General features: G+C 44.2%; 1 protein-coding gene across 4 annotated transcripts in view; it reads left to right on the top strand.

The window, feature by feature from the left end:
• Positions 1–26898, top strand: part of LOC8030822 (probable serine/threonine-protein kinase mps1) — a 60025-nt gene that overhangs the window by 13671 nt on the left and 19456 nt on the right. For all 4 annotated transcript variants that reach the window (XM_040500554.1, XM_040500555.2, XM_040500556.2 and 1 more), the window contains 8 exons: positions 92–180; positions 1789–1930; positions 8011–8111; positions 8729–8823; positions 12349–12442; positions 14383–14599; positions 17242–17319; positions 25871–26025. In XM_040500554.1, coding sequence (XP_040356488.1) covers positions 92–180; positions 1789–1930; positions 8011–8111; positions 8729–8823; positions 12349–12442; positions 14383–14599; positions 17242–17319; positions 25871–26025 — 971 coding nt within the window. The remainder of the gene's footprint in view (positions 1–91; positions 181–1788; positions 1931–8010; positions 8112–8728; positions 8824–12348; positions 12443–14382; positions 14600–17241; positions 17320–25870; positions 26026–26898) is intronic.

Raw genomic sequence — 26898 nt, 5'->3', positions numbered from 1 at the left:
TGCTTAGTGGTGCAACTCTCTTTTTTCGTCGTTTGCATTTGTGAAGCAGTACACAGTCTCTTTTCAGACGGCTTTCTCTCTGATGTCGCAGGGCTTGGCTTACAAAGGTTCCCCTTCGAGCAAGCCGTGGCCCGCCACACCCGAGCCGCCATCTCCGTTGAGACCGCCGTCGCTTTTGAGGTAGTGTAACCAATCCTAAACTCCCAGGATATTCACGAGGTACAGGAATTCCAGACTCTTTCTTGTTGCAGTCCTACGGCAACTCGATAAAAGTGGGATGGAAAATAAAACTTTACTAGACGTCGTTTGGCACGAGCTCATGTGCATTCCATTTTACTCTACATTAATTTTTTTTCTGAAAATACACACATTAATAAGGTTGGCAGATGTCAGACGTAGGAAGCACCGTGTTTGTGGCTGGGAAAATAGCTGATTGGGGTTCATTAATGTCAACCGGCGTACTTGAAGTTTTGAGGCAGGCCACTGTTCGCTGCGTGTTGGGTTTAGCTTGGCCTATTTCATTGCTTTGTGATCTGTACGTTGCGGTTAGGAACTTGGGTGGTACTGTCACTGCACAACCAAAGACATAAAATGAAGTTGACAAGTTCATGAAACTACTAAAATATATGGCCATAAATAAAAAAAACATCAATAAGTTGTCATTTATTCGCAGTGTGTCTATCTTAATTCAAACAAATTAAAAAAAAAAAAGTTTTTTCGGAACTATTTTTTTTTGGGTTTTAAAACTTCTGTCAGTCGACTTTCGCATTTTTGTCGCCCAATTCTTGAACTCTGCAAAATAGCACCAGAAACCTCTTCTCACAATTGTGCATAGAAGAGCGGCAGACTCATTTCTGGCACCTCATCACACTCTAGCCAGTGTTCAGTCGGCCCATCCACCAAAAACGTGCTATGTGACTGATGTGACTATATTAGTCTTCTAAGCATCGTTATGGCCGGGACTTGCGGCACTCTTTTTTGCGTCTAGCTCTGGAACCAAGTGAGAGAAAAATATGAGAGCTGATCTGATAATATCTCAAAACTTTTCACCTTATGGAAAATTGTTTTTGCCACATGTTTAAACTGATCTAGCCTCTGACAATGATTGCCGTGAATATACTGCAATTCCAATCGCAAACCATTCGTTAAAAGTTAAATCAACCTACAACCCTATGATTGTGGTTTTTCACCTACTAAATAGGGAACGAAACGAGTTAAGCCCCTAACAAGCGAACAACTATGATATGTTTTCGTTCGCATTGTTGGCTGTGCTTAATGAGTGGGCTTGACGAATGAGCTAGAGGTGAGCAGCTGATATTGCAATGTCGCCAGAGCCTTCCTAGATGATGCATAAAAAAGGTGTATCTGCGACACGTGCGGGGCAGCCGTCAGGTATAGAGGACATTGCATGCAAATTCACAATTTGGGTGTCGACAGTTTTGCCGGGAGTCAAATCAAAACAGAAGGGTACTCGAAGCTGATATTAAAACCATATTATACTGGCAGCTGGCGATTCGCTAAGAGACTTGCAAAGATGCAGGTGGGTGTCATAAACACTGGCAGCCACATTGAAGCTCCTAGTGGGTTCAAGCTGTGGAGGTCATCTCTTATGACCCCTAGACCACTCGAAACACCCGTGAAAGTTCCGCAGCATGGTCGTCTCTCGTTAGGGAAATGACAAAAAAAAAAGCCTACAAAAAAAGCCTTTTTTTGTAGCTCACTAAAACCACGGGTCGGGAGTTGCTCTTCATCTCTGACCTCTCTTTTTGTGTATGTGTGTGTGTGCAGCATTTCAAAAAGGAGCAGTGCCTTGCACAGCCGATCGCCACCCTTCAGCAAGCTGAGGAGCATGGGAGTGACGGGAACGAACAGTGGTTCCTTTACTTCCAACAACGTCCCTTCATCTGTTCGTTCAACGTCGAGCAGACAGGTACCTTTACGATTGCACTACTTGTCATCATCTGATGGAATGTCTTTTCATCCTAATTTACTCACTATCATGTACACAGACTGTCTTTTTTTGGCTTTACTGACTGTTTTTTGAAGAAGCTGCGAAACCTACACTAACGTGATCTGTGCAGGCTAGCTATGCAGCCAGGGCGGCATACCATAATATTGGGGTACTCATCTTGATAAGTAGAGTAATTAATTAAAATGTATTAACCTTATTGATCAGGGAACATAAACTTGTGGTCCTAATTAGGACCTTGCTGAGCGTCTTCCAAAACCACGCGTTGAAAGATATATACCATGTTAGATAATAAGAGGTTAGAAAAAGCAAAATAAAGCCTGGGTCAACAATAATGTTATAAAAGCAGTCGCCGCTTGGAGAAGAGCCTATGAGCGCTATTGCAAGAATAGAACCAGCTCCAACAAAGTGAAACTTACGGCAATGGCAGCACGCTATAAAAAAAATAATTAAAGAGTGCAAGGAGTCATATTTCAACAGACTGAACAGACAGCCTTTCGGATAACCATAAGGAGTTTTGGAGGTTTGTTGGGAGCAACAAGAAAACTGACACCTCTATCTCAACATTGTTTCATGGTGATTTTTTTTGGTAACGAAGACTTGAACAAGGCAAACATTTTTAACAACCACTTTAAATCAGTTTTAGAGCGCAGCTCTTAGGGGCCCGATCCCGGCTTGAGCGGCGTCGGCGTAACCAAGGTCACCCCAAGGTCACGCGACCCCCCAAGGTCACGTGGCCCCCAGAGGTCACGTGACCCCTCCTCCAGGGTCACGTGACACCCAAACACCCAAAGTCACGTGTCCCCCCGAGGTCACGTGACCACCCCCCAGGGTCATGTGACCCCCCCCCCCCCCCCCCCGCCGAGGTCACGTGACCTCCCTGATGACGTCACCGGTATCGTCATCGTCATCATCACTGATGACGTCATCAGTGGCGTCACTGATGACCTCACCGGCATCCGCATCGTCATCGTCATCACTGATGACGTCACCGGCATCCGCATTGTCATCGTCATCATCACAGATGACGTCATCAGTGACGTCACTGATGACATCATCGGCATTGTCACGTGACCCCCCAAGGTCACGTGACCCCCCCCCCCCCCAGGTCACTTCACCCCCCAGTACCCTTCCCTCCTCCTCCTCAAGAGCTGCGCTCTAATTCGGTGTTACAGGGAGTTGTAAACGGCTTTCACTTTTTAGTGACTCGACACCTCCCGTAAGTGCCCCTCCTCTATCAAACCTAATTCGTTACAAGATACCTGGAATTGACCTATATGTGAACGGAATCGGAAAATTTCGTCAAGAAATAAAAACCTCGAAAGCAAAGGGCCCTTAACCTCTCAGCACACACACTGAAAAATTGTTCCCAGATTATGGCCTGTTACCTATACCTCATGCATATTCTCGAAGAGTCTGTCCAATCACTGTCCAATCACATGCTTCCCTTGGACTGCAAAACAGCATGTTGTTCCTATTCACGAAGAAGGAGCTAAAACCAATGTAGCAAACTACAGACCCATAACTTTGAGTTGCATAGCTTGTAAGCTGCTGGAACATATTATATACACCAACGTAAATCGGCACCTAGATCAACACAACTACATTACTAAACATCAACACGGATTTAGGGCCACAGCGTCATACTCGACGTTACTAGCAGAATTTTATCATGATATGTGTGTGAGCGTTGAGTCTGGTAATATTGCAGATTGTATTAGGGGCGAAGCTCCTTAGGCTCTAGCCTTGTCCGTCCAGCGTCCGTGCTCACATTGATTGCCATCCCATCTGTCTTCTTAAAAAAAGAAAAAATGTTTGCGCAGTTGACAGGATTCGAACCTGTGTGGGGAGACCCCAATGGATTTCTAGCCCATTGCCTTAACCACTCGGCCGCGACTGCTGCGGGACGAGTAGGGGGCTCTCAAATGTGGTAGTAACTCAAGAGCTGGGGATGTCATGGATGAAACGTTGCATGTAGCCGCTCAACGTCTGTACAGGAGAGGGCACTGCGGTCAAATGCGTATATAATCGCGTTAAACTTTGCATGCATTGGCTCAACGTTTATAGACGAGAGGGCGCTGCGATCAAATGCTCAAATGCGTATATAACCACGTTCCATACCACACATTCTCTTTCTGACATGGACCGTTGACTTAAGCGGTGGAGATGCATTCCCACAGCTTCTAGCGGATCTAAGCTGATCCGCTAGAAGAACCAGTGGCTCTGCATTTCACCGACCATAAGGCAGTAATAATGAAGTCGAAATGCAACCCGGAATTCAGCACTACCTATGAGCAATAAAAAAAAATCTGAATCATCAGCACTACCTATGAACAAAATCAGTATCATCAGCACCACCAGAGCTTCGCCCCAATCAACATCATTTACCACGTGGAGATGCGGTCATTTTGATTTTTTGATTTAAGCAAAGCATTTGATAAGGTAAGCCACCAGCTCTTTGTGAATCAATTATGGCAACTGAAACTTGATCTTGATGTTACACTGTGGCTGGAGGCATTTCTAAGTGACCGAACACAATCTGTAGTTTTGAATGGATGCGAATCAAACCCTGTATCTGTGACGTCAGGGGTTGGTGTTGGGACCGTTGCTTTTTCAGATTTATGTTAATAGTGTAGTTGAAAATATATCCTGGCATGTTACGCTGTTTGCCAATGATTGTATACTTTATAAAACAATATGTGATCACGATGACCAATACATATTGCAGCACGATCTGTCTTGGATGGTGTACAGAGTGGAAAATGGAGCTTAACGTAAGAAAATGCAAGCATATGCGATTCTCTAGAAAAGTAAAGTCAACACCAGGACACGTGTATAGAATGGACAACTGCACATTAGAAAGCGTGCCAAGCATTCGCTACCTGGGTGTCATTTTTTCCGAAAATCTAATGTGGAAGAGTGGTTGTTTGGGCAAGTTCGTTTGACATCTTATACAATCTTGTGCGCAGCAAGGACGAGGACAAAAGAAGACAATAGGACACAACAAGGCGCAACTTTCAAGTGAATTTTATTGAATACGTGTTCCGGTATTTATAGTCTCAACCATCGTCACAATGACGACAAACAAAACGACAAAAGCAAAGGAAAACGACCATCACTAAGCATATTTGGAAAGTAACACTATCTCGTTCTCAAGAAAAACAATTCCTTCTCCGATAACGCAATCGACGGCATAGCAACACACGTGTCTTCTAAATAATCAATGTGCTCGGCTTCTGCAATTTCGCGTGTTAACGCTGACTTGCATTTCCCAATTTTTACACATCCATCCAACAGTGGCTTCCTTGACTTGCATTGCAGGACATGCAGTTGTACCCCACTGTTGGATAGATGCGTAAAAATTGGGAAATGCAAGTCAGCGTTAACACGAGAAATTGTAGAAGCCGAGCACATTGATTATTTAGGAGACACGTGTGTTGCTATGTCGTCGATTGTGTTATCGGAGAAGGAATTGTTTTTCCTGAGAACGAGGTAGTGTTACTTTCCAATTATGCTTAGTGATGGTCGTTTTCCTTTGCTTTTGTCGTTTTGTTTGCTGTCATTGTGACGATAATTGAGACCAGCGGCGTAGACTTTCCATTTTCCCAGGGGGGCAGGCTGAGTTCTCCCAGGGGGGGTGCTGCGCATTATTTTTTTGCCAGAACTGGAGATTGAAGCTAACGAAAACATGCTGGAATCCCATTTCCCATGTATTTTGTCAATAAAGGCAACATGCGCATTATTTTGTTTTCATGCCGCTACTAGAAGCTCGTTATATGGCACATAAGCAGCGTCTCGGTGAGGATCATTGCCCAAGCGGGGAGGGGGGGGGCTCCGCCCCCCTTCTGGATTTTACTAGGGGGGGCACGAGCCCCATTGCCCCCCCATAGTCTACGCCTATGGTTGAGACTATAAATACCGGACCACATATCCGATAAAATTCAGTTGAAAGTTGTGCCTTGTTGTGTCCTATTCTCTTCTTTTGTCCTCGTGCTTGCTGCGCACAAGATTGTATCTAATGTGGAACTTACATGTTGATTATCTAACTAAAAAGGGCCATCAGAATGTTGGGTTTCCTTAAAAGAAATTTCAGGTAATGTAGTAAAGAACTAAAAACTACCCTTTACTTTACGTTTATTCGATCAATGCTTGATTATGCATGCATTGTCTGGGACCCCACTACAAACAAGCTAATAGATAAAACAGAAGCAATTCAAAACCTGAGCGCTAGATTTGTTTTAAAGAACTACCAATTCCGTCAAAGCGTTTCTAAAATGAAAGAGGAGCTAAACCAGTCATTGCGAGCTACCCAACGAAAAAGCCTCGGGTTGAAATTCTTCCACACTTTTTTTCATGACCTGACCACCATCCAAAAGGACAAATACTTAACGTTTCCGTACTACGTGTCCCGGAGATTAGTCCTTCCTTTCAAAGTGGAAACTGTGTCATCCTGCCAATCATAATTTTTGGTTCGTACAAGTAGAGATTGGAATTTGTTGCCATCCTTGTCATTTCCTGCGACGTATTCGCCAAGTGTATTTTATACCTGCTTATGTAACCCTCTCTCTGCTATAATGCCCTAACGGGCACAGCAGGACCCAGTGTAAGTAAATAAATAAATAAATGAGTGAATTTTATCAAGGCTTGAAGCGCGGTGGTGCGCTAAAGTTAACCGAAAACGCGGATGATAATTGTGCGGTGGTGGTATCATGCGCTTTGTCGCTGATGATCACACCATCTCTATTTTGACGAGTGCCACACGCAGTTTTAGCACCACTTGGCAAAAGCAGAGTGCTATGTCCTCCATTTGTCAATCTAAGGGGTGGAGTGAAGCATGTGACTGCAAGAACACACGATGACGATACACCGTCATGTAATGACGGCGTATCGGCCAATCAGAACCTCACTCTGACGTTCTGATTGGCCGTCGGGTCCATGTTGCGTTGAAACGAAGTATGTGCGTTAGTTAGCAAAAACGGAGTATTTTTGGTTACCAATTTTGATTTCTCTGCCTTAAAGGGGTACTCCGGCGAATTTTCGAGCTACCCAAACTAGCTATATTTTCACAATCGCCTGCCTTTATCCTTTCTGGTACGCTCTTTAATATTGCGAAGTTCAGAATAGCTTTTCTTTAAGTCTTTGAGTGAAAATGTTGCTAAAACTAACATTCAAATACACCCACGCTTTTCAGTGCCCCGACGTCGGGGGAAGGCAAGTTTGCAGGTCGAGCAGTCAGTCTCAAAATGTATTGTGCCGAGCATTTGTTTCGTGCTGCTGTGCAAGTGCTAGGGCAGACTTCCAAAAGCATTCATTCGACACCCTGAAAGTGCTTTTAATCATTTGGGGACAAAGCCTACAATCCAAAGAGTGAACCCCTGTCTCCCTGGGCGTCACTTTTTCACTGTTGCAAGTAGAGGTTTTCACTTCAAAAAATGCAATGAATGCCAAATTCCTAATTCAATAACTTTGCAAAAAAAGGAAAGTTTATTTTTTGGCTTAATATTTGGGTTACTGTTTCAGCAATGTTTGTTGGTGTCTTTAACAAATACAGTTGAACCTCGATTTAACGAAGTCACTGGAACCCGCTAATTATTTCGTTAAAGCGGAAACTTCGTAAAATCGAGAAAGACATTTTTCGGGCATAGGCTGCACGGGGAATCCGAATTTGTTCTTTCAATCGGGAAATTTGTAAAATCGGGCTTTGTTAAATCAAGGTTCAACAGTATTCAGGAAAATCGGGGACTGTGGAGAAGACATTGGAGTACCCATTTAACGGCAACTGGAATTTGAAGGTTCTTGTCCTGTGTTGCAGTACTCAAGTTTCGATTGGATTTGTTGTACGAGGGCATTACCAATGGATTTGCTGTAAGAGGGCACTACCGTTGAGATTTGTTGTACGAAGGCATTACCATTTGATTTCTTGTATCAGGGCATTACCATTGGATTTTTTGTATCAGGGCATTACTACTATTGAATTTTTTGTATGAGGGCATTACTTGGTGTCACTAACGCTGTTGTTATGTGCAACAATTTTTTTACAGGGCGCTGCAGAGTCGGCAGGCAAGACAGGTGGCCCTTGTCCCAGTTCACAAACAACCTCGGCAGTTAGGAAGATAATAACTCCTCCATTAGCACGCAAAATGTAAGTAGTCGGCTTCACTATTGCTTAGTCTCAATGAACAGCTTGCTCAAGTAGAAGGAAAAGCTAGTTCACACCTGCGCTTTTCCGCGTCGAGACACGCGGCATGGTCGCATTTACGCTTCCGAGAGGTCTAAGTCGACATTCAAACTTGGGGATCTTACGTGCCAACGTGCCACGAACAAACGAAGGACATCTGGCATGCCCCAGCGGAGGATCGAGGATTCATTTTGATCACCCGGTAATCTTTTGATGTGCATCCGAAATCTTGATTACACGGCGCCTCCTCCACAATAAGCCTTTGTCGGATTGCGAGCATCCTGGCCGGGATTCAAACCCTCTACTTGGGGACCCGTAGGCCGGCGTTTTGCCTAGGAACCACCGAGGCAGTTTCCAGGAGGGTCATCCGTGAATTGCTTCGCATTTTCGTCACCAGTAACGGGGGTATCAGCAACCGCCGCACCTGTCGAAGGAACACATTTTCTGATACTCACTTAGCTTACAAATGCGGGCATTTCGCCGAACTGAATGCCGCAGCCTCCGGCGAACGCTGCGGACGCCGTTTAAAACAAACATAAATGCGCACGCATACATTACCCCTCCATCTCGAAATCTTTCAGGAAACGGAAACCATGGATCACCAGTGTCAAGCTCAGCATTAACTCGAGCGAGGAGGAGAGCGACGACGAGGGGCAACCCCAGGATCGCTGCAACAGTCTGGCTCCATTTCTTACCTTGTCCCACCTCTTTGAACTGCCCTCAGATTTGTTTAAGGTAGCTGGCGAGGTGAGGACGGCAAGGCAAGGGGGGGGGGGGGGGGGGGGAACGTTGGTCATCTCGCCTCCGGCGTGAGCTCCCTGCCTTCGACGACTCTTTGCAACCGTGCACCTCAAAAGTGTGCGCACGGCCAAAGCACGGCGGACGGAAGGCACGGAGCAGTTGTTTGAACGACGTGCCATGCCGCTCTCACTCTGTCGGAAACTATGTGGAGCGCAAGTTTGTCTGCTTCTTGCACGGGAGTTATGGTGGCGTCATAATGACGCCGAGCTCCAATTGGCTTTGATTGGAAGGATAGTGGGTAGACCTCGATGCTAGGTGTCTCGAGGTCTACCCACTATATTTTTCAATCAACAAATAAGAACTCGGCGTTCTGACGTCACCGCAACCCCTGTGCAAGAAGCAGACAAACTTGCACTTTGGTTGGAACCTCCTCCAAACACACAAGGTGTGAGCTTTTTCCGTGCACCAACTTGGCCGTCCCGCGGCGGCAGCGCATTCCCGCGACGTCGATTGCCGTCGATTGCAGAGACATGGACGATGTCGTTCTACGCTGTCTTCGATTATCGTCCATCTTTGTTTTTCATTTAAGGCATTTCTCTCGCAATTTTTGTCAACGGTCTGTGTGCACGAAAAAGGTGGCTGGTTGACACACGCGTAGCACCTGGATACGCTGCACATTGGTATCTCTTAGCTTTTCCGTGAGAATCCTGGATTTGCTGCCTTTTATGTATGGTTCACATGACGGTTGTTTGTATGTTTTGTTTCGGAAGCTAGAAAAATAAAGAAAACGCATATTTGAAAGCTAATTTCGTACGGTTTGACACATCTGCGGTATTGCCAAGGAAGCGTGCTGAAATAATGCCCCCAAAGTGTGGGGTCATTATTTCGGGCATTTTTAGAAGCTAGTCCAGGTATACAATGATAATCGGTCATAATGATAAGATTTACAGGTTCTCTCAGTAGCATTATGTGAATTGCATTGTATCGCGTTTCGGCCACCCAGCTGCACAGATATTCCAGTTCGTGAAACTTCGGACCTCTTTTAATCAATGCAGAATGTGTCTTATGGGTCGTTTTCCACAAGAAAGTTGTCACGAATGAGCATTGTTGCGAGTGTCATGAACGGGTGACCCGCTTGGAGTGGTCGCTTGAGTTAAGGTATAAAGTTCAAGCCCCCCGGGGCTCAAACTTTCACCTCAACTCTTGTTTGGTGCGGTCGCAGCCGGATACTATAGTCCCTGAGCTATTGGCACAGTTGGTCTGCAAAGGCAAATTCTTTTATTTGAATACAAGCGTACCAGCGAGAGCAGCAGACTTTGGAATCAAGTAATAAAATAAAATAAATACCAAACCTAAAACAATTACTTTTTTGATAAAATGTGTTGCAAGACAGGGACAAAGTAAGGGAGACAACACGAAGGGCTACTTTCAACTAAATCTTTATTGAAACAACCCACTATTTATACACCTAATCGGGCTTCTCGAGCAAGAATTCGGATTTCTTGTCTGTTACTGACTGGACACTTATGCATCTGTCATCCCCCTGCAATCCAATGTTGAATGACTCGTACAGCTCTCTCGAGATTTTGCTTTTTAGCTCTCCCAGAATTTTTGTTTTTTCCAATTCCGGGGTGCAAGGGCATCTGTCGTAGTGAATAGCTAAATTGCCCAAAGGGGAATTCCTTGCTGATAGTGTGCGCTATCTTGCCCTTTCATTAACGCATCTGCCCTTTTGGCCCACATACCCTTTTCCGCATGTCATTGGAATTTCGTATACGACCGAAGATGCCATTCCACAAATTTCCTAGACTGTTTCTTTCTGCAAACGTCACCTCAGTCTTTTTTGTTGTTAATTTCTTTTTTTGGTGCTGGCAGGTTGTGTGAGACTTCGTAGATATAGGGTATAACAACGGGTCTCACTCTCCTCCTGGGCTCCTGTGCTTCCTCTTCTTCCTTTTTCATCTTGGAAACAAGTGTCTCAACCAATTCTTGAAGAAAACAATCTGGGTAAACCAACGATTTTAGGCGTTCCACCTGATTGCAAAAACTACTTTTCATGGTGTGCTGGCACAACTTGGCAAAAGATGCCTTCAAAAGGGAGGAAGTCGTCCCTCTTTTAACCGGCTTAGAGTGTGTTGAATTAAAGGGCAAGACCGTTTTCTTTGAGCGTGGTCTGTACTCTTAGCACAGATGTTCTTCTTGAAAATTTAAACTTAAATCTCAAAGAAAACGGTCTTGCCCTTTAATTCAGCACATTCTAAGCTGGTTAAAAGAGGGATTGCTTACTCCCTTTTGAAGGCATTTTTTGCCAAGTCGTGCCAGCACACCGTGAAAAGTAGTTTTTGCAACCAGGTGGGACGCCTAAAATTGTCGGGTTACCCTGATCATTTTCCTCAAGAAGTGGCTGAAACACTCGTTTCCAAAATGAAAAAGAAAGAAGAGGAAGCACAGGAGCCCAGGAGGAGAGTGAGACCCGCTGTTATACCCTATATCTACAAGGTCTCACACAACCTAAAAAAAAGTGACGGCGCACTTTGATTTGCCGGTTGTGTTTTCGGCCCCAGAGAAGGTGTCCAGCCTGTGCCAAAAAATTAACAACAAAAAAGATGAAGATGACGTTTGCAGAAAGAAACACTCTAGAAAATTCGTGGAATGTGCATCTTCGGTCGTACATGAAATTCCAATGACATGCGTAAAAGGGTACATGGGCCAAACGGACAGATGCGTGAAATGAAAAGGCAAGTGAGCACGCGCTATCACTAAGGAGTTCCCCCTCGGGCAATTTAGCTATCAACTGCGACAGGTGCCCTTGCACCCCGGAAATAGAAAAAACAAATTCTGGGAAAGCTAAGAAGCAATATTTCGAGAGAGCTCTACCAGTCATTTACCATTAGATTGCAGGGGGGTGACAGATGCATAAGTGCCCCTTCAGTCCATCTAAGAGACAAGGAATTTGAATTCTTGCTTGAGAAGCTCGATTGGGTGTATAAATAGTGTGTGTTGTTTCAATAAGCATTTAGTTGAAACTAGCTCTTCGTGTTTTCTCTTTTGCTTTGTCCCTGTCTTGCGGCGCATTTTGTCAAAAGTGATCATGTACCAACTGGCCCATCTGTCACTATTGGAACTAAAACAATTAAGGTCCCATACTTCAGACTTTTTGTGAAACTGAGAGAGTATAGGAGAGCTTGTGGGCACCAAAGGCATTGAAGAAGAATCGGGTGTTTCAGCCCACGTTCTCCGCAGGGGTGCCTTCCATTCCATCAACATTAAACGTAGCTCTTGTCTCAACCTTTTTTTTTGGGCCCTATTTTAAATGCATTTTGTTTTCCTGCTTTTCTGTGTTTTGGCTGTCAAGTCAATTTTCTTTTCTTTGTATCATTATTGTCCTCTTATATTCATATTGAGATTTGTTTGGGTAACCTTGTGTTTTCTTTGTTGGTTACGTGGACTCTTGCTTCAGCTCCGGGCAAGACCACCTGCAAGTGGCGCACCGCTGGTGAGGCATCCCAAAGGCCAGCAGTGAAGCTGCCCATCAACAGGCTGAAACAAAGGAGGCGAGTGTTTGTTTCATTTTCCTTTTCTAGCTTAGGACAGCATTCTGCTCAAACGGAGTATGGTACACTGTGCGACGCCATTAGCTCGTACATGACGCTGGTACTTTTTCACATTTTACATCCAAAGGGTACTGGCAGACATCACATTCTATCTGAGCACCTTTCTCCACTATACTAGTTTCAATGACAGTTATTAAATTTTTGGAGAGAAAAAAAAAAAGAAACCGACAATGGCTTGTTTGCACAAACAGTGGTGCAAAGTGTATTTTAGGGGAGTGTAAACTGACGTAAATCTCTAACAGAGGCGCAGAGTGTATTTTAGGGGAGCGTAAACTGAAGAAAATCTCTCCAACTTTGAGGAATACGAATTTCCTCGGAAAATAAACTTGTTGCTTTTCTTTGTCAGGGTATGTTTACCCAAATATGGTTGGTCGATAATTCCACGAAGACATTACATCGGCTTTCTTCGGTCACGGGGCAAGCTGTGGTCTGACTGGAGAGTGTCCGGCGAATGACGGGTCAAAGTTTGGGTTTGGCACTGGCCTGGAATGTTGGGCATGATGTTTCACGCGCCGAAGAGTCCGAGCACGGGTCGCACTTTTGCATCAAACGCTTCATTGCCTTTGTCGACTTATTTATCTTGTTATGCAGAACACATTGTGGCTCTTTCCCGTAAAAGGCTCGGACCAGTGTAGTACCACGTGCGTGGCAGAGTTGGCAGTGCATGCGGCTTCTACATGGATGAACTGGGGTTTGAATCCTGCCAGCCTACCACGATATCGCGAGAGATGACCCACCGCCGAAAGATAACCTGCCTTGCACAGAAAGATGGCTCAGTTCTGGTAATTGCAGTGCTCGGGCCAATAAGGAGCTTGGCCGAAACGGGGTTAGGTAGCTACGGCGGGAGATAAGCGTATGTTGCAAATGGGGGAGAATGGTCATCTATGCTTCATTACCCCTCCAATGTGATAACAAGTTTGGCAAATCACAATGTACAAAAATGAAAATTAAAAAAAAAAAATTGTCTTACATTGGAAGTTAGTTTCTTTGTTTATTTTAACTCTCTCTGCTTTCAATTTTACGTGAGCAATATATTGGGACATTACGGTAGCTTGTTTTTCATTCGTTCCTCCTCTGGAAAGTTTGTTTGTTCTCTGCAGTTATTTTGTGTTCTGGTTTAGAACTTCGTAAACCTACGAGCAAGCTTGTCTAAAAGCGGCCATATCACTTTGCACCCAGCCAGTCTCGTGCTGGCACCCAATCCTGCTGTATATGCTGGCATGGACACCCGGACTGCCAGTTATTGCATTTTTGTTTTGGCACGAGCTCGCCAGATTGAACTTATCGTTTTCAGTTATTCTTGCCTAGTCACCTGACATTTATGCCAATATTTCGGTGAATTTGACTCTTTCGGTCAAGCTCGTACGCATTTCTGTACCACATTTGGGATGATCTTGCAGTATAATATAATATATGAAGGTACACATTTTAAAAATATTTTTAAAGGTACTATAGTAGCATAAAATATATACTGTAATTAAAAAAATGCCTCTATTTTCACCCTCTTGTGACGATAACGAGCACGTAGCATATTACTCCCAATCACAAAATTTTGTGCCCGCGAAATATTCCCGAAACACACCCTTTGCAAGATTTATGGAGCATCGAGGCTCCGAAAATAAAATTATTCCCAGTATATACTATACAAGCGTAAAAATGTTCAGGTCTCTGAAAGAGTTTGTTCTTGTAGCAAAGCGTTGACTGCCATGTGAGGCTTTCCGGGAGGTTTTTTAGCGAGTTGTTTCTACTGCCTGCTGCCATCTTTGGGCTTTGTTGAGAGACCTCCTGCTATTGTGCCTTTTTATGTTGGTGCTTCCTTTCAAAGGTGTAGACTCAAGAAGCAATGAGCTAGTTGCTATTTTTTTTCTTTTCTTTCTCAGTGTTTTACGCATGCGCCGGGGAACGAGCATCACGGAAAAGCCGGTGACCAAGAAGCCCGCACACAAGCTCGGCCCCTCCAAAAGGCAGGAAATGTCGTCGGCAGTGGAGAAGTTCACGCGGCCCTCGAAGGAACAACTTGAACAAGGCAAAGGCGATGATTTGGACGGCTACAAAGAGAACCTGATGATGCTCACAAAAGGTCCCATCACCACAGAGGTAAAAGTCAGCTTATATGAGGGAAAATTCCCACTATATCAGTACAGTAAACTCTCACTTGAGCAAACATTGATTTAACAAATATTTCAGAATAGCAAACTTTAAAAAAACATCCTTGCCAATTTTTTTATGCATTCTATGCAAAAATGTTTCAGTTAAACGAAAAACAAATTTTGGAGTAGCAAATTATTTCAGTTCGATGAACTGGATCAATCGACCCATGATTATTTTTTGCAATCAGTTCAACGAAGTTTTGCGCTCTGCAGTGCCGATGCCTCCCTGCCCCGCTGCTGCTGTTTCTGCAGCGGTGGCGTATCATCGCTGACGTTTACAGCGCCGCTGAGGGAAAGCGGCAGTGCGGTAGACAAAAACAAACCACGTGGTGTTTCTGTTGTTTCTTGGTCATCGGTTCCAATCGACCATCTTAGTTTTGGGTAACGACGGCAGTTTGTGCACTCACTTTTGTAATGAACATGATGAAACGGAAGCGATTGTCTCTATCAGACAAGCTCAAAATTCCTCAGCATCTGGACAACGGTCAAAGGCAAGTGGACGTTGCGAAGGACTATGGGATGCCACCTTTGACAACAACCATAGTGAAGCAAAAGTCGAAGCTTGAAGGAGAAACTGCGTTTCATCCCAGCAGAAAATGACTGCATGGGATATTTCAAGCCAGTGTACGATGCGTTGCAGCATGACTTCGTCACAGCGACAGACAGTGCCAGAGGAAGTGCAAAAAAACATACTCTCTGGGCAACTTTGTTACTTCATGCGTTTTAAGAGCGCTGGTGCAAATGAAAATTAGATTATTCTTTTTCAAAGTGAGAAAAGCAGCAACGTAACTGTTATGCACTTTGTATATATCGATGTACATGACTCCATAAATTGCATTTCACACATTTAACTTCATGTATGCTGTACCCTATGCTGTTCCATATTCTAGTGAATATATTCAGTTTAGTGAACTTTCAGTTAAGTGAACTATTTCCTTGGGTCTTTTGAAGTTAGCTCAAGTGAGAGTTTACTGTATCTCAAATACATGTAGTATCGGTTACAAACATACTTAACGTTGTTTTGCTGTATTCCTGCCTTTGCTATACGAGATCCTGCAATCAAAAAGTTGTACCGTAGCGCTCCTTTGCGCTTCCCAACAGCAATCAGTTGCCCACAACCGTTGTTGCTCAGAACAAGGAACATCAATATTTTTGTGGCCTATATGTGAAGTTTCAGATTGCACGAAGGATCTTGTGTCCATGTTTCAGGCTGGCAGGAGTCCATACGTTGTAAGGGATGCGAACGGAAGAATACATGTCTACCATCACTCACATTTTATAGATGGCAACCCTCAATGTAATGAACCTCAATTTAACTAAATTCATAAATTAAAGGAGCTGTGCAACAATTTTAACGTTGAAAGAATTTGCATCTTTTACTTTTGACATTGTTTATCTTGTCACAAAGGAAAGGAAACAGACCTCCTTCCTTCGAAATGTTGCGATTCCGCCGTGTAATCGCGAGGCAAATATGAGAATATTCCCCGACCTGCAGCCGCAAGCAGCGGCCATGAGAACATGCGGCTTGACAACAATGGGGTACTTGTAAAAAGATAAGAAGTTGTGCAAATACCTGATTGATGAAAGGTAATTTTTCTCTAAATCTTGCGTTCCAACATAAATGTAAATGTGTCAAAAACCTGTTGTCATTGGCAAAACTTTTATTATACAGAGTTCTAGTGGCGCCATCTATCTGAGGTGAACAAAACCATCAGCTGTATCTGCTACCGCAAACAGCCGCCAGAAGCCGGAGGGGGACGGGGGCAGATAAGGGGCAGAGCCGGGATGGCTGGACGCGGACACAACTTTTCTCTATTCACCATCAGCGATCGCGCTGCGCAAGCACAAGGTCACGTGGTCGCGAACGGGTAAGTTCTCGCTGCTCGCTGATGGCTCTAGAGAGAGAGCTTCACCGGAACCCCCGCGCGTCCCACATTCATGTCACAGCGCATGTGACTCGGAAGATGGTGAAGGAGTTGAGAGGTGCCGAAAACTTCAATCTTTGTCAATTTTTAAAATAAAAACTAGGACATGCGAGCAAATGCGGTTTTTGTTCTTTACTTCAGAAAGGTCGAGACACCAACTCCCAAACTATTTAAGCAAAGCACTGAAATTGTTGCACAGCTCCTTTAATTGTGCCTGAAGCTAGGGGTGACAACATGGCCACTACTCGAGAATGGTGTGTGTGAAAATCGGATGCTCTGTCGTGTGCTTTCTTAATGGTAGTTATTGTTTTAATGGCCCATGGTATTGAAGCATAATATTAGAATGTATATCATGGATCTAGGAAAAACTAAAAGTATGACTTAGAAACCTTAGCTCAGTACTGGATTCTCGAAACCTTGCAATTTAAACTCGCCCTGGAAAAAGGATGGTCTCATGTTATTTGGGTCAACAGAAAAGGTCATACTTGTTAATGTCATTGAAAAGTGAACGGGAATAATAATGGATATGCTGCATAGTTAATGCAACATGACTTTTCCCTGACCCTGTTTGAGCAGTTTCCTTTTTTCTGAGGTACCTTGTCAACCGAATGCATTGCCAACCATCCAATTGTTTTGGTTATTTCCAACCACTCTCTTGTTACAGGACAAGAGCCCAGTGATCCAAGTGAACAAAGCAACTTACCAGATGCTCAAACTGATTGGCAAGGGAGGATCAAGCAAGGTGAGTCCATCTCTGGACCCTTCAATTTTTGTGAAAATATTTCGGCTGGCTAAAAATAAATAGTGTTGACAATTAATCGATACAGTCGAACCCAGATATATTGAATTCAAAGGGGATCGTAAAATAGTTTGATATATCAATAATTTGATATGCAAGAATATGTAAAATTAAGCTTGAGTTAAAGCTTTCTGGCATCTCTGCTAACACCGAAGGTCGCGACAAACGGGAGCTCACCAAATACCATATTTACCTGCATAATGAACACTTTTTTTCCCCGAAAAATTGACACATATTTGGGGGGGGGGGTGTTCATTTCGCAGAGTTAAATTTTTGTATTTACACACTTAGTGCAAATGTCATACAGTATAGACCACTTACAACGTAACCGCTTATAGTGCAGGACCAGGTATAACGCGTTTTTTTTTAAACCACCGGTTCACCTCCCATAGAACTCCATGTAATTACATACCGCTTAAAATGCAGGCACGCGAAGGGAAATACCGGTTATAGCGCGGTTTTTGGCACAGCCCGCCGACCGCGCCGACGACCGGAGCAGCGAGCTCGCTTCCCTGTGCGACACTAGATAACGGCGCTGACGCAACGCTGACTGCGCGAGCCGCAAACTGCACTCGCGGGGCAAGGAGGTTGCTCGAAAACGCGGGGAGAAGCGAAGAGAGAGGCTTCAGTTGCCGTAGCGACGGAGGGACGCACGCACGAGTTGTTCACGTGCGTGCGTCCCTCCGCTGCGTTGGAAACAAAGGAACAAACAACCGCAACGACAGACCAATCGCAAGTCGAGGAGAAGTGTTCACGCGCGTTGCATGCCGGTCGCGGGCCGGCTGCTTCTATTCCGCAAACATGGCGTCGGTTGTGATCGTCGTCGTAGACGGCGTGCATCTCATCGTTCTGCGTAAAAGCGCTATCCTTGACTCTGAATTTTCGTTGTGTGTCGCTATGATAACCCAGCACGTACTAGAAGGGAAGATCCACCTACTTGTGCGGCGATGTCGTGGCGGCGCTCTCTAGACGGCAGAAACGCCCGTGTCGTCGTGTTTGTTTACTTCGACTACAGTGATTTCTAAGCATTTGTGTCCTCGAAAATCGCCCGGATTTTTTATTTGGCGCATTTCATGCGTGTGCTCAAGTTCAAGGTATTACTGGCGCGTACCGTATGAAGGATGCGAATTTTCACGCGTTTTCATCACCGGAAAAAAGTGATTAGGGTTAGCAATCCTGAACGCTCGCAACGTCCGTCCGCAACCCGCGACGCCGTTAAAAGGCTGCGCCAGGCAAAAGCCACTGATTTCTTTTAACATGTGTGACACACTTGAGACATAACTGTGCTAGTCTATTGAAATAAAGACTTTCCTCAAACTAAGCTTATTTTTTCATCTAACATAAAATAAATTCTTTTACAAAGGTAAGTTGTCTCATGGCATGTATTTTGGCCTGAAAAATTGATGTTTTGGTTATAGTGCGGTACCGCTTATAGTGCGGATTTTCGCGACTCGCGAGACATACGTTATATGCGGTCTACACTGTATTAGCTGCCAATATGGCACGGCAGGGTACTGTGGCACGTCTCCAGTGATGGAGGTGCACCCACAGCTAGTTGGGGGCACGCCACAGTAACCATGCTTTATAAATTGCAAACCTTTTTAGGGCGCTTTCAGCGTGCCTTTTGCCGAAGCAAAAGCGCCCTACGAAGCTCACTCAGCACGGAGAGTAACGCAACCGTTCTTAGGCCTAACTGCTTTCACGATTTCACTGTCTGAAAGTGGACCACAGACGACGGCGTGTTTTGTTGACATTGATGCATCTGATAGGCGAAGAATGTCCGGGGCTGGGCAATTCCTCGACCCAAGCTTTGGCAAGTGCATGCGCCGCTCAGTTTCACGGTTGATCACTTCTGCAACTATGCACCTGCAGCCATTATGAGAGCGGCTTGGCTTGGTGGCTAGCTAAGTTGGACGCAATTCAAGACTCGCGAAGCCGAAAATTGGATGTCCATTCATTACGCGAGGGGAAAAGGATGTCCAAATATTGGCACCTGTTTTGGGGGGTGCGTTCATTATGCCAGTAAATACGGTAGAGCATCCAAGAGCCGCTAAATACATTATAGCATAGTTGGCGGAGACTGCAAACACCGCCGCGCTTACATGCGTGCCTGGCCAGGACCTCCACACAGCATAAGCGACAAAACACGAAACTAATAATAAAAAAAAATGGAAAAGTGAGGTGCATAAAAAAATCTCTTGATCCATAGAAAAAAGATAAGCAAGCAACAAAAAAGAAAGCTCTCTAAACTCAGGCATCGAAAAAAGAAAGGCAAAAAAAAAAATGGTCAAAGCAATAATGGCAAAATAAAAAAGTAAACAAAGATAGGGCATTCAAAGTGTGATTGCACAACCGTTGTTGTCGATACTTTCGACTTGCCAAAGACATTTTTTACAGCAAAGCTGTTATGTGCTAGGATCTGGGAAAAAAATGTGTCTGCGAATATTGACAGAAAACTCCCCATCGGTCGTGGCAAGTATAAATAAATAAAAATAAAAAGAGGGGGCAACCAGCATGAGTCAGCCTTGCTTAGCGTTATTAGATAGTGAGGTCTTGATCCCTTGTTATCACCTCTAGCCATCGTCCTCGAGGTCGTCCTCGGAGTCGTCCTCGGAGTCGTCCTCGGAGTCGTCCTCGGAGTCGTTCTCGAGATCGTCCTCGAGGTTGTCCTAGAAGTCGTCCGAGAGGTTGTCCTAGGTGTCGTTCTCAAGGTCAACCTAGAAGTCGTCTTTGAGGTCATTCTAGACATTGTCCTCAAAGTCATCCTAGAAGTCCTCCGAGAGGTCATCCTCTAGGCGTCGTCCTTGAGGTCGTCTTGGAAGTCGTCCGAGAGGTCGTCCTAGGTGTCATCCGAGAGGTCTTCCTAGAAGTCGTCCTTGAGGTCTTCCTTGAAGGGATACTTCAACCAAATTTGAAATATTCCCGTCGTGTTCAAAAATAGGTTGAATATGATCCACAATATCCGTAAATGAAAATCGCACGCTTGTATTTTGAGCCTGGTGGTGTATTTGTCGTTATAAACAACCCACTTTGGCAAGCGCTCGGAGAAGGCCCAGCGGAGACCACGTGACATTCAATGCAATCGTGACGTAGGTCGTCTCAGGACGAGCAAAGCTACGGCAAGGCTGACGTCGAGAGGATGGCCTAGTCGTTCCAGCCACCGAAGCGGCTGCTTTTGTATGAATTTTGAGTGACGGGTTAATCTTCTGTAATCTTGTAGGGGGACAATAGCGACTTCTGCGACACACAAAAGGCATTCTCGGGAAGAGGGAAGTTCCTCCTGCCCCTCTTCTCTCGTCGTGGCGGGAGGCGAGACAACTTCCGTCACTAGCTGTCAAGGTTCCTAGACGGGCATTACAAGCGAGGCGTTAGCGACAATCACGAGGTGCTCTTTGCTAATCGTTTAATTTGTTTTAAAATTCCTTTTCGTGACTTTTTTAACAATATATTGGTATGTTCGATGTGATGCTGCTCCTTCGAACACATGTAGACCAAAAAATGAGCGCCGAAATTTCGTTGTAGTGTCCCTTTAAGGTCATCCTAGAAGTCGTCCTTGAGGTCGTCCTAGTCATCGTCCTCGAAGTTGTTTTAGAAGTCATCCTTGAGGTCTTCCTAGACGTCGTCCTCGAGTTCATCCTAGAAGTCGTCCTCGAGGTCGTCCTAGAAGTAGTTCTTGAGGTTGTCCTAGACTTTGTCCTCTGGCCATCATCCTAGACGTCGTAATAATAACAGCTTTGCTGGCCCTCCATCTTCACGTGAAGTGGAAGGGCTCTACAATTTTTTTTGCTTATTTTGTTTTGAGGCTAGGGAGTTGTACAGCATCAGCAGTGTTCGGGGAAAGGGCGCAGGCTACCGTTCCGACAGCGAGCACTCCTTGCTCTTCCTATGTGCGCGTGTCTGCTCTCCCCCTGGCTTTTGCCATCCTACACTTTTTTTTACGGTTCGTTTTTTTTTTTCTTACAACTGCTCTTTCGCTGCGTATCTTTCTGCTTGTATGATGGCCTGGCGGTCTGCCAGCCACGCAACGCAAGCGATGTGTTCGCCAACGGCGCAATCTGATTGCAGGAAAAGTAACGGGTGGCAGGGCTTTGTTCGCTATATAGTGTGTCCCCGCCATGGGAGTGGGATACAAAAAGAAAACACTCCTATTGGCCTCGAGATCGACCTAGAGGTGGCGCTACGGTCGCGCTATCATCATCATCAAAGCGGGGATAGGAGAACCGCCGCCTCATAGGCTCTCCACGTTCGCGCGCGAGACGACGTATATTCTTGCATTTATTTTGTCGCATACTATCGGTGGGAAAACAATTCTAGCGGAAAAGAATGCGGCACTGTTCGGTACTTCAGTGAAGATTGAATCGTATTGCAGGCGTGCGGCCTAAATTTATATAATCGCTTCTGTGTGTGCGTCGTCTGCTCTATGCAGACGTTGGAAAGCATGGATTACCACGAATGATGCCTGTCTCCGGGTGAACTGGAATATTTATGTTAAATATTTGTTTTTTTAATGGATGTATTGGCTCATCAATGGGGCAATTAAAAAAAATTCCATCCCAGATAACATAATACTGATACTGTGGGCTGTGAAATCGCAGCTTCTATGCTCTTTTTTAACTTATAGCTTTTGCAGTAATATAAATTTTTAGAATGAAGATAAGTTAGCGCTGTATTGGAAATTACCATGCTGTTGAGTTCCTCTGCCCTATTACTGTGCCATAGTTTGGGTAAGTTTTGTGGAGTCTGAACAATCGACTGCGTTGCGATGAGGAGAGAGTGTCTCTTCTAGGTTAAAATCTGCAAACTGCACGGTTGGCAGGACAACTGAATCAAGTGAAACAAACTGTTCTAATATATCTGTCGTGACTGTAATAAACGGATGTGACCGAGCAACGCAGCAATGTTTCTGTTATTAAATGCTTTTCTCGGTAGTGTGGGTTCACCCGCTTCAATTTTCTTGGTGAGGGCCGCGGATGTCAAGAGGCTAATACTATAAATTTCTGGCTAAATAATCTTGTATTCAAAAACAGTAGACTCTGCAAACCTAACAAATGACGCGCACCATGACACAGACAGCATCGGCCACATGATACTCTTTTACTGATAAGGGCTAGCGAGGCTTCACGAGACTTTCCGATCACCCTCCTGACTGGGCAGCTCATCGATTAAGTTTCAGATTATTGAAGTAATGCTTTAATTGCATTTTTTTTTCTGCCGGTTAATTGGAGTCTTGTGGTGGAGAAAGTCAACAAGGAGTAAAAAATGCCGGCTTTAATATTTTTGACGGCTTTATTTCTTTTGTGACACTGGCTTGCATGGCAAATCACTTCCGCGTGCTTGTCATATCACCGAGGGTGATTATACTGTTTAAATAATAACTTAAAAAATACTTCATTTTAAAAGGCTTCCTGTGTTCATATTTATGTAGGACTCACAACGTGAAGTTTAGATTGAGAATGCAATATGCCACTTATGACATAGTAAAACCAGTAAAAAATGTGTAGTTTTAACGTCTTTCACGCAACACGACCGGCGAAAAATCAACATACGGATTTATTGATTGATTAGTCTATTAAAGGATAGCGATCAGTCGGGTTAATTTTCTAATCAAACCACAGACCCACTCAACATTCAATGCTTTATGAAAGCCACGGTTTGTGCGAGATAGCAAAAATATGTGGGACCAGCGATTGTATACAGACCAAAACACTAAGATTATGGAAGCTTCCGAAATAATAATAATAATTGGTTTGCTAAATTTCTACGGATGGGAAACGATACAACACAGCCTTTAGCAAGAAGAAACGGCAACAAAAACATAAAACATTTAATAAGGAATGTCAAGCTCAGCCTGAAACGGGCTTGCCTCGTCGAGATCCATGCTTCTGAGCGTGCGTCCGTAGCAGACGACGCACGGCGGTATCCCCGCTTTCGCGCGTTTCCAATTTCGGCCTCACGGTGGCGACACGGTTCGATCTCGAGGCGAATACTATTACATGTGATATTCAAGGGGATATTTGGACTGTTTGATGTAAACAATAATTCGAAATACCCGAGTGTGATATAACCGGGCTCGACTCTAGTTAATAGAGCATAATAAAAGAAACTGCACATAGAACACAGGGATGAGAAAACAAGCAAATTGCAGTGCTGTGGTTTGTTCGTCTTCTGAATGTCCAATGTGCTTTTCATTTTGCTGTGAAACATGTTTTTACTGTTCAAGAGCTTAATATTTAAACTGATTATCTGCCCGGAGGTGGGCTTGTTTAGGACCATGCAAAATATCTTGGTTGGTGCACAACGGGGTTATAAAGTTGCACTGAAGTAGGTTTTAAAAGGTTTCTTTTATAACTAACGTGATCTGCAGTCTAAAAATTGGCTAATTATTCACATATGTTTCACAGATTTAATGAAATACGCAATCAGTCACATTCTTTCCCGTTTTTGCACTGGGGAAGGGAAATATTAGTTGCCTTAATCCTTGGCATGAAAAAGGGCAAGAGTTTGAGAGTTTTATTATATTAGAAGTGGGGCACATATGCAAACAACATATGGATGTTTAGACTTTGTAAAAATAGGGAGATCATGTTCGAGCCATAGCATGATGAGTCAGTAATCGCTTTCGGGCACCTTTAGCTCCTAGAAAGTGATCAAGTTGCAGTTATAATTACTTGAGCTGAAATATAAGTAAGTTACAAATATGTTTTCCCAAATGTACCTATAGTTATATTTATAGTTCCTCACATAAAGTAATTAAGTTACGTTCCAATCCAATACTTTTAAGACATCCCACAATGTTCAGTTCTGACACTGATCAACGGTTCTGTTAGCAGTCTAGAAAAGATTTGGCTCGGTTTCATTTTGATTCAGCTCTCTGCTAATGGATGGAGCTTGAAGTAGCTCTGTCCATGTAGCTGTGAAGTCAAGACTACGATTAATGCGAATTCTTGTAATTGTCAACATGATTTTGAGAAGTAACTGTAACTTAACTGTTTTTACAGCTGAGCTGTTGAGGGCTAGGTTCCTCAGGATCGACTTTGATTAGCTTTGGTGGTTGTGTCTAAACCAGTGGTTCTCAAATGGAAGTTCGAAAAGGCGTTCTGGGGGTTCGCAAAGCCCTGTCTCATCCGTCCAGCCCGGCAATAAAAGTTGTCTTCTTCAGATTGAGAAGAAACATTCCAATTTTCGGGTGAGCTTTCAAGCTACAGCAGTTTAAATATAGAAAACGTAAACATAGGATTTTGCATCGTCGGCTTACCAAAAATGTTTTATTTCTCCGTAAATACTTCAGATATTGCAATAAAAATCTGCAGGGGTATTTACTATAACTTGTGAAACCACAGTACATAAAAATAGGAAAAGTTGTTGTTTCTCAAAAATTGCTTTTTTAAGGTGGTGTCCCCCCTTAAAGGCAAAGCTTAGGCATCCCCCTGTATTTCTTTTTACGCCGCCCAGACCTACGATGAGACTGAGCATAGTTCTAGGTAATAACCAGGGTTTAATGTTTTCGGTATTTATTTTTCTTCAAATTCAAAGGTTATTTATCTGTGTATTTTTTTTCTTTCTCTTTGAATTCCTGTTTTTCTGTCTCCAATTTCAATGCCGGAGAGAAAGTGGTGTTTATCGGGCTCACGTTGTAAGGCGACTTTACATTTACTGGACAAAATATTATAAGTTGTGGTAAATTATAATAATTTCTCCAGTAATGCTGGTAAAGATAAGGAAAGGGGACAGGGAAAGGATTGTGGCTTCAGTGGAAAGAAACGACCTTAAGGACAGTTCAGTGCGGCTGTGCTCCTTGTCATTGAGGAAAACAATAAAGTATGGTAGATAATTTCTCGTAAAACTGGCTTCTTTTATTAGAGCGCAGCTAGCTCTTAGGCACCCGTTTCCGTGTTTCGCGGCGTCGCCGTCAGCGTAACCGCCATGCTAAATTTAGTGGGAAATTGAATTTGTGGTAAAGTCACGTAGCATCAATTTTCCCGCTAAATCTAGCAGAGAAGTTGAATTTGTTCATGGGTGACATGACACGAATTCATGTGATGTCATTTTCTCCACTAAATTTAGCGGCAAAACTGAATTGGTGTTGAGGTTCCGTGGCGTCAATTTTCTAGCTAAATTTAGCGGGGAAACTGTGGGAGGAGGGAAGGGTGAGGAGGAGGGGAGGGTACAGAGAAGGGGAGGGTATAGGAGGAGGAGGGGTGTACCCTCCCCTCTGAGCTGTGCTCTAATTTCGCATTACAGAGATTTGTAAACGCCTTTCCTCTCTTTCTCGGGCAGTTTTGTTTTTTTCAGTTTTCACCAAATCGGAAAAAACCGCCTCGAGGGTTAATTCTCGGTGTTTATCGGTATATTCTAAAAACACTGAACTTTAGTGATAACATCCCGTACCTTGTATTAGTTCCTCTACAGCTGTGATACACGGTTACGCGCTTGAGGTCGGCTGTGCGCTTGTTTCACGTCTCTCTTGCCCCGACTTTGCGACGACTCATTCCAGGTGTACATGGTGCTGAGTGAGAATAAGGAGTTGCGGGCGGTGAAGCTGGTGAGCCTGGAGGGGGTCGAGCCCGAGGCCACCCAAGCCTTTCTCAACGAGGTCAGGATCCTCAAGACGCTGCGTGACTGCAGCCGCGTCGTCACCCTGTACGACTTGTGAGTAGCCATGGGATTCTCGTTTCCTCGACCTCTTCTTTTTTTTTTAACTCACAATGTGCGTTCGAGGCCGTAATCGCACTGACGGCTCGAGAAATGCAGGGCGTGGCAAAGTCTCGGCAACCTCGTTCTCGCTCCACGGCCAAGATTGCGGCGTTGGCCGGCGACAGTGCTGCAAATTGTGAATCCGGGCCCCACGCTTCTCGAGCTGTTGGCAATCGTAGCATTTTACAAGGAGTAAAGCGCCCCCAAGAAAGTGTGATTTTAAAGTGTAATGTGCAAGTCCTCCACTAAATATCCGTGGGAAAACCTGAATTGCACGGTGTATACTGTATAATATATACCAGTTCAACGGGATGGGTGATTGGGCGAGTTGGTGCATATTCATACTGAAACGGCGCGACTAGATACGGACAAAGAGAGAGACCATACAATGTGGCATTTGTGTTGTCGTCTTTCTCTTCGTCTGTATCTACTTGCGCTGTTTCCAGATTGGTGCATAGTGTAACACAAAAGGGAAGCGTGCAAGTTCCCTTAAATTCCTTTTAATTTAGTGGTAAAGCCTGCATTGGTGTATACAGTAAAACCTCGTTATAACAAAACGGGATATAACAAACTAATGGATATAACAAAGCAATCATAATTCCCCTTGCTTGCTAATAGTGGGAAGAAATGGACATTGGCTATAACAAACTAATGGTTATAACGAAATAATTACGACCACTCCTTCAACTTTGTTATAACGAGGTTTTACTGTAGTTATGCACCAATTTATCGAATTCAATTGGTGCATTATGTAATGCAACAAAACTGATGTATCGTTTGACACGAAAGTGAAATGCAAAGGTTTTCTTAAATTCCCCTTAAATTTTG

The sequence above is a fragment of the Ixodes scapularis genome, unplaced genomic scaffold, assembly GCF_016920785.2.
Source record: "Ixodes scapularis isolate PalLabHiFi unplaced genomic scaffold, ASM1692078v2 PGA_scaffold3__209_contigs__length_174095766, whole genome shotgun sequence".
NCBI lineage: Eukaryota > Metazoa > Arthropoda > Arachnida > Ixodida > Ixodidae > Ixodes > Ixodes scapularis.
Note: the sequence above shows the minus strand (reverse complement) of the source record. Positions and strands in the feature narration are given on the sequence as shown.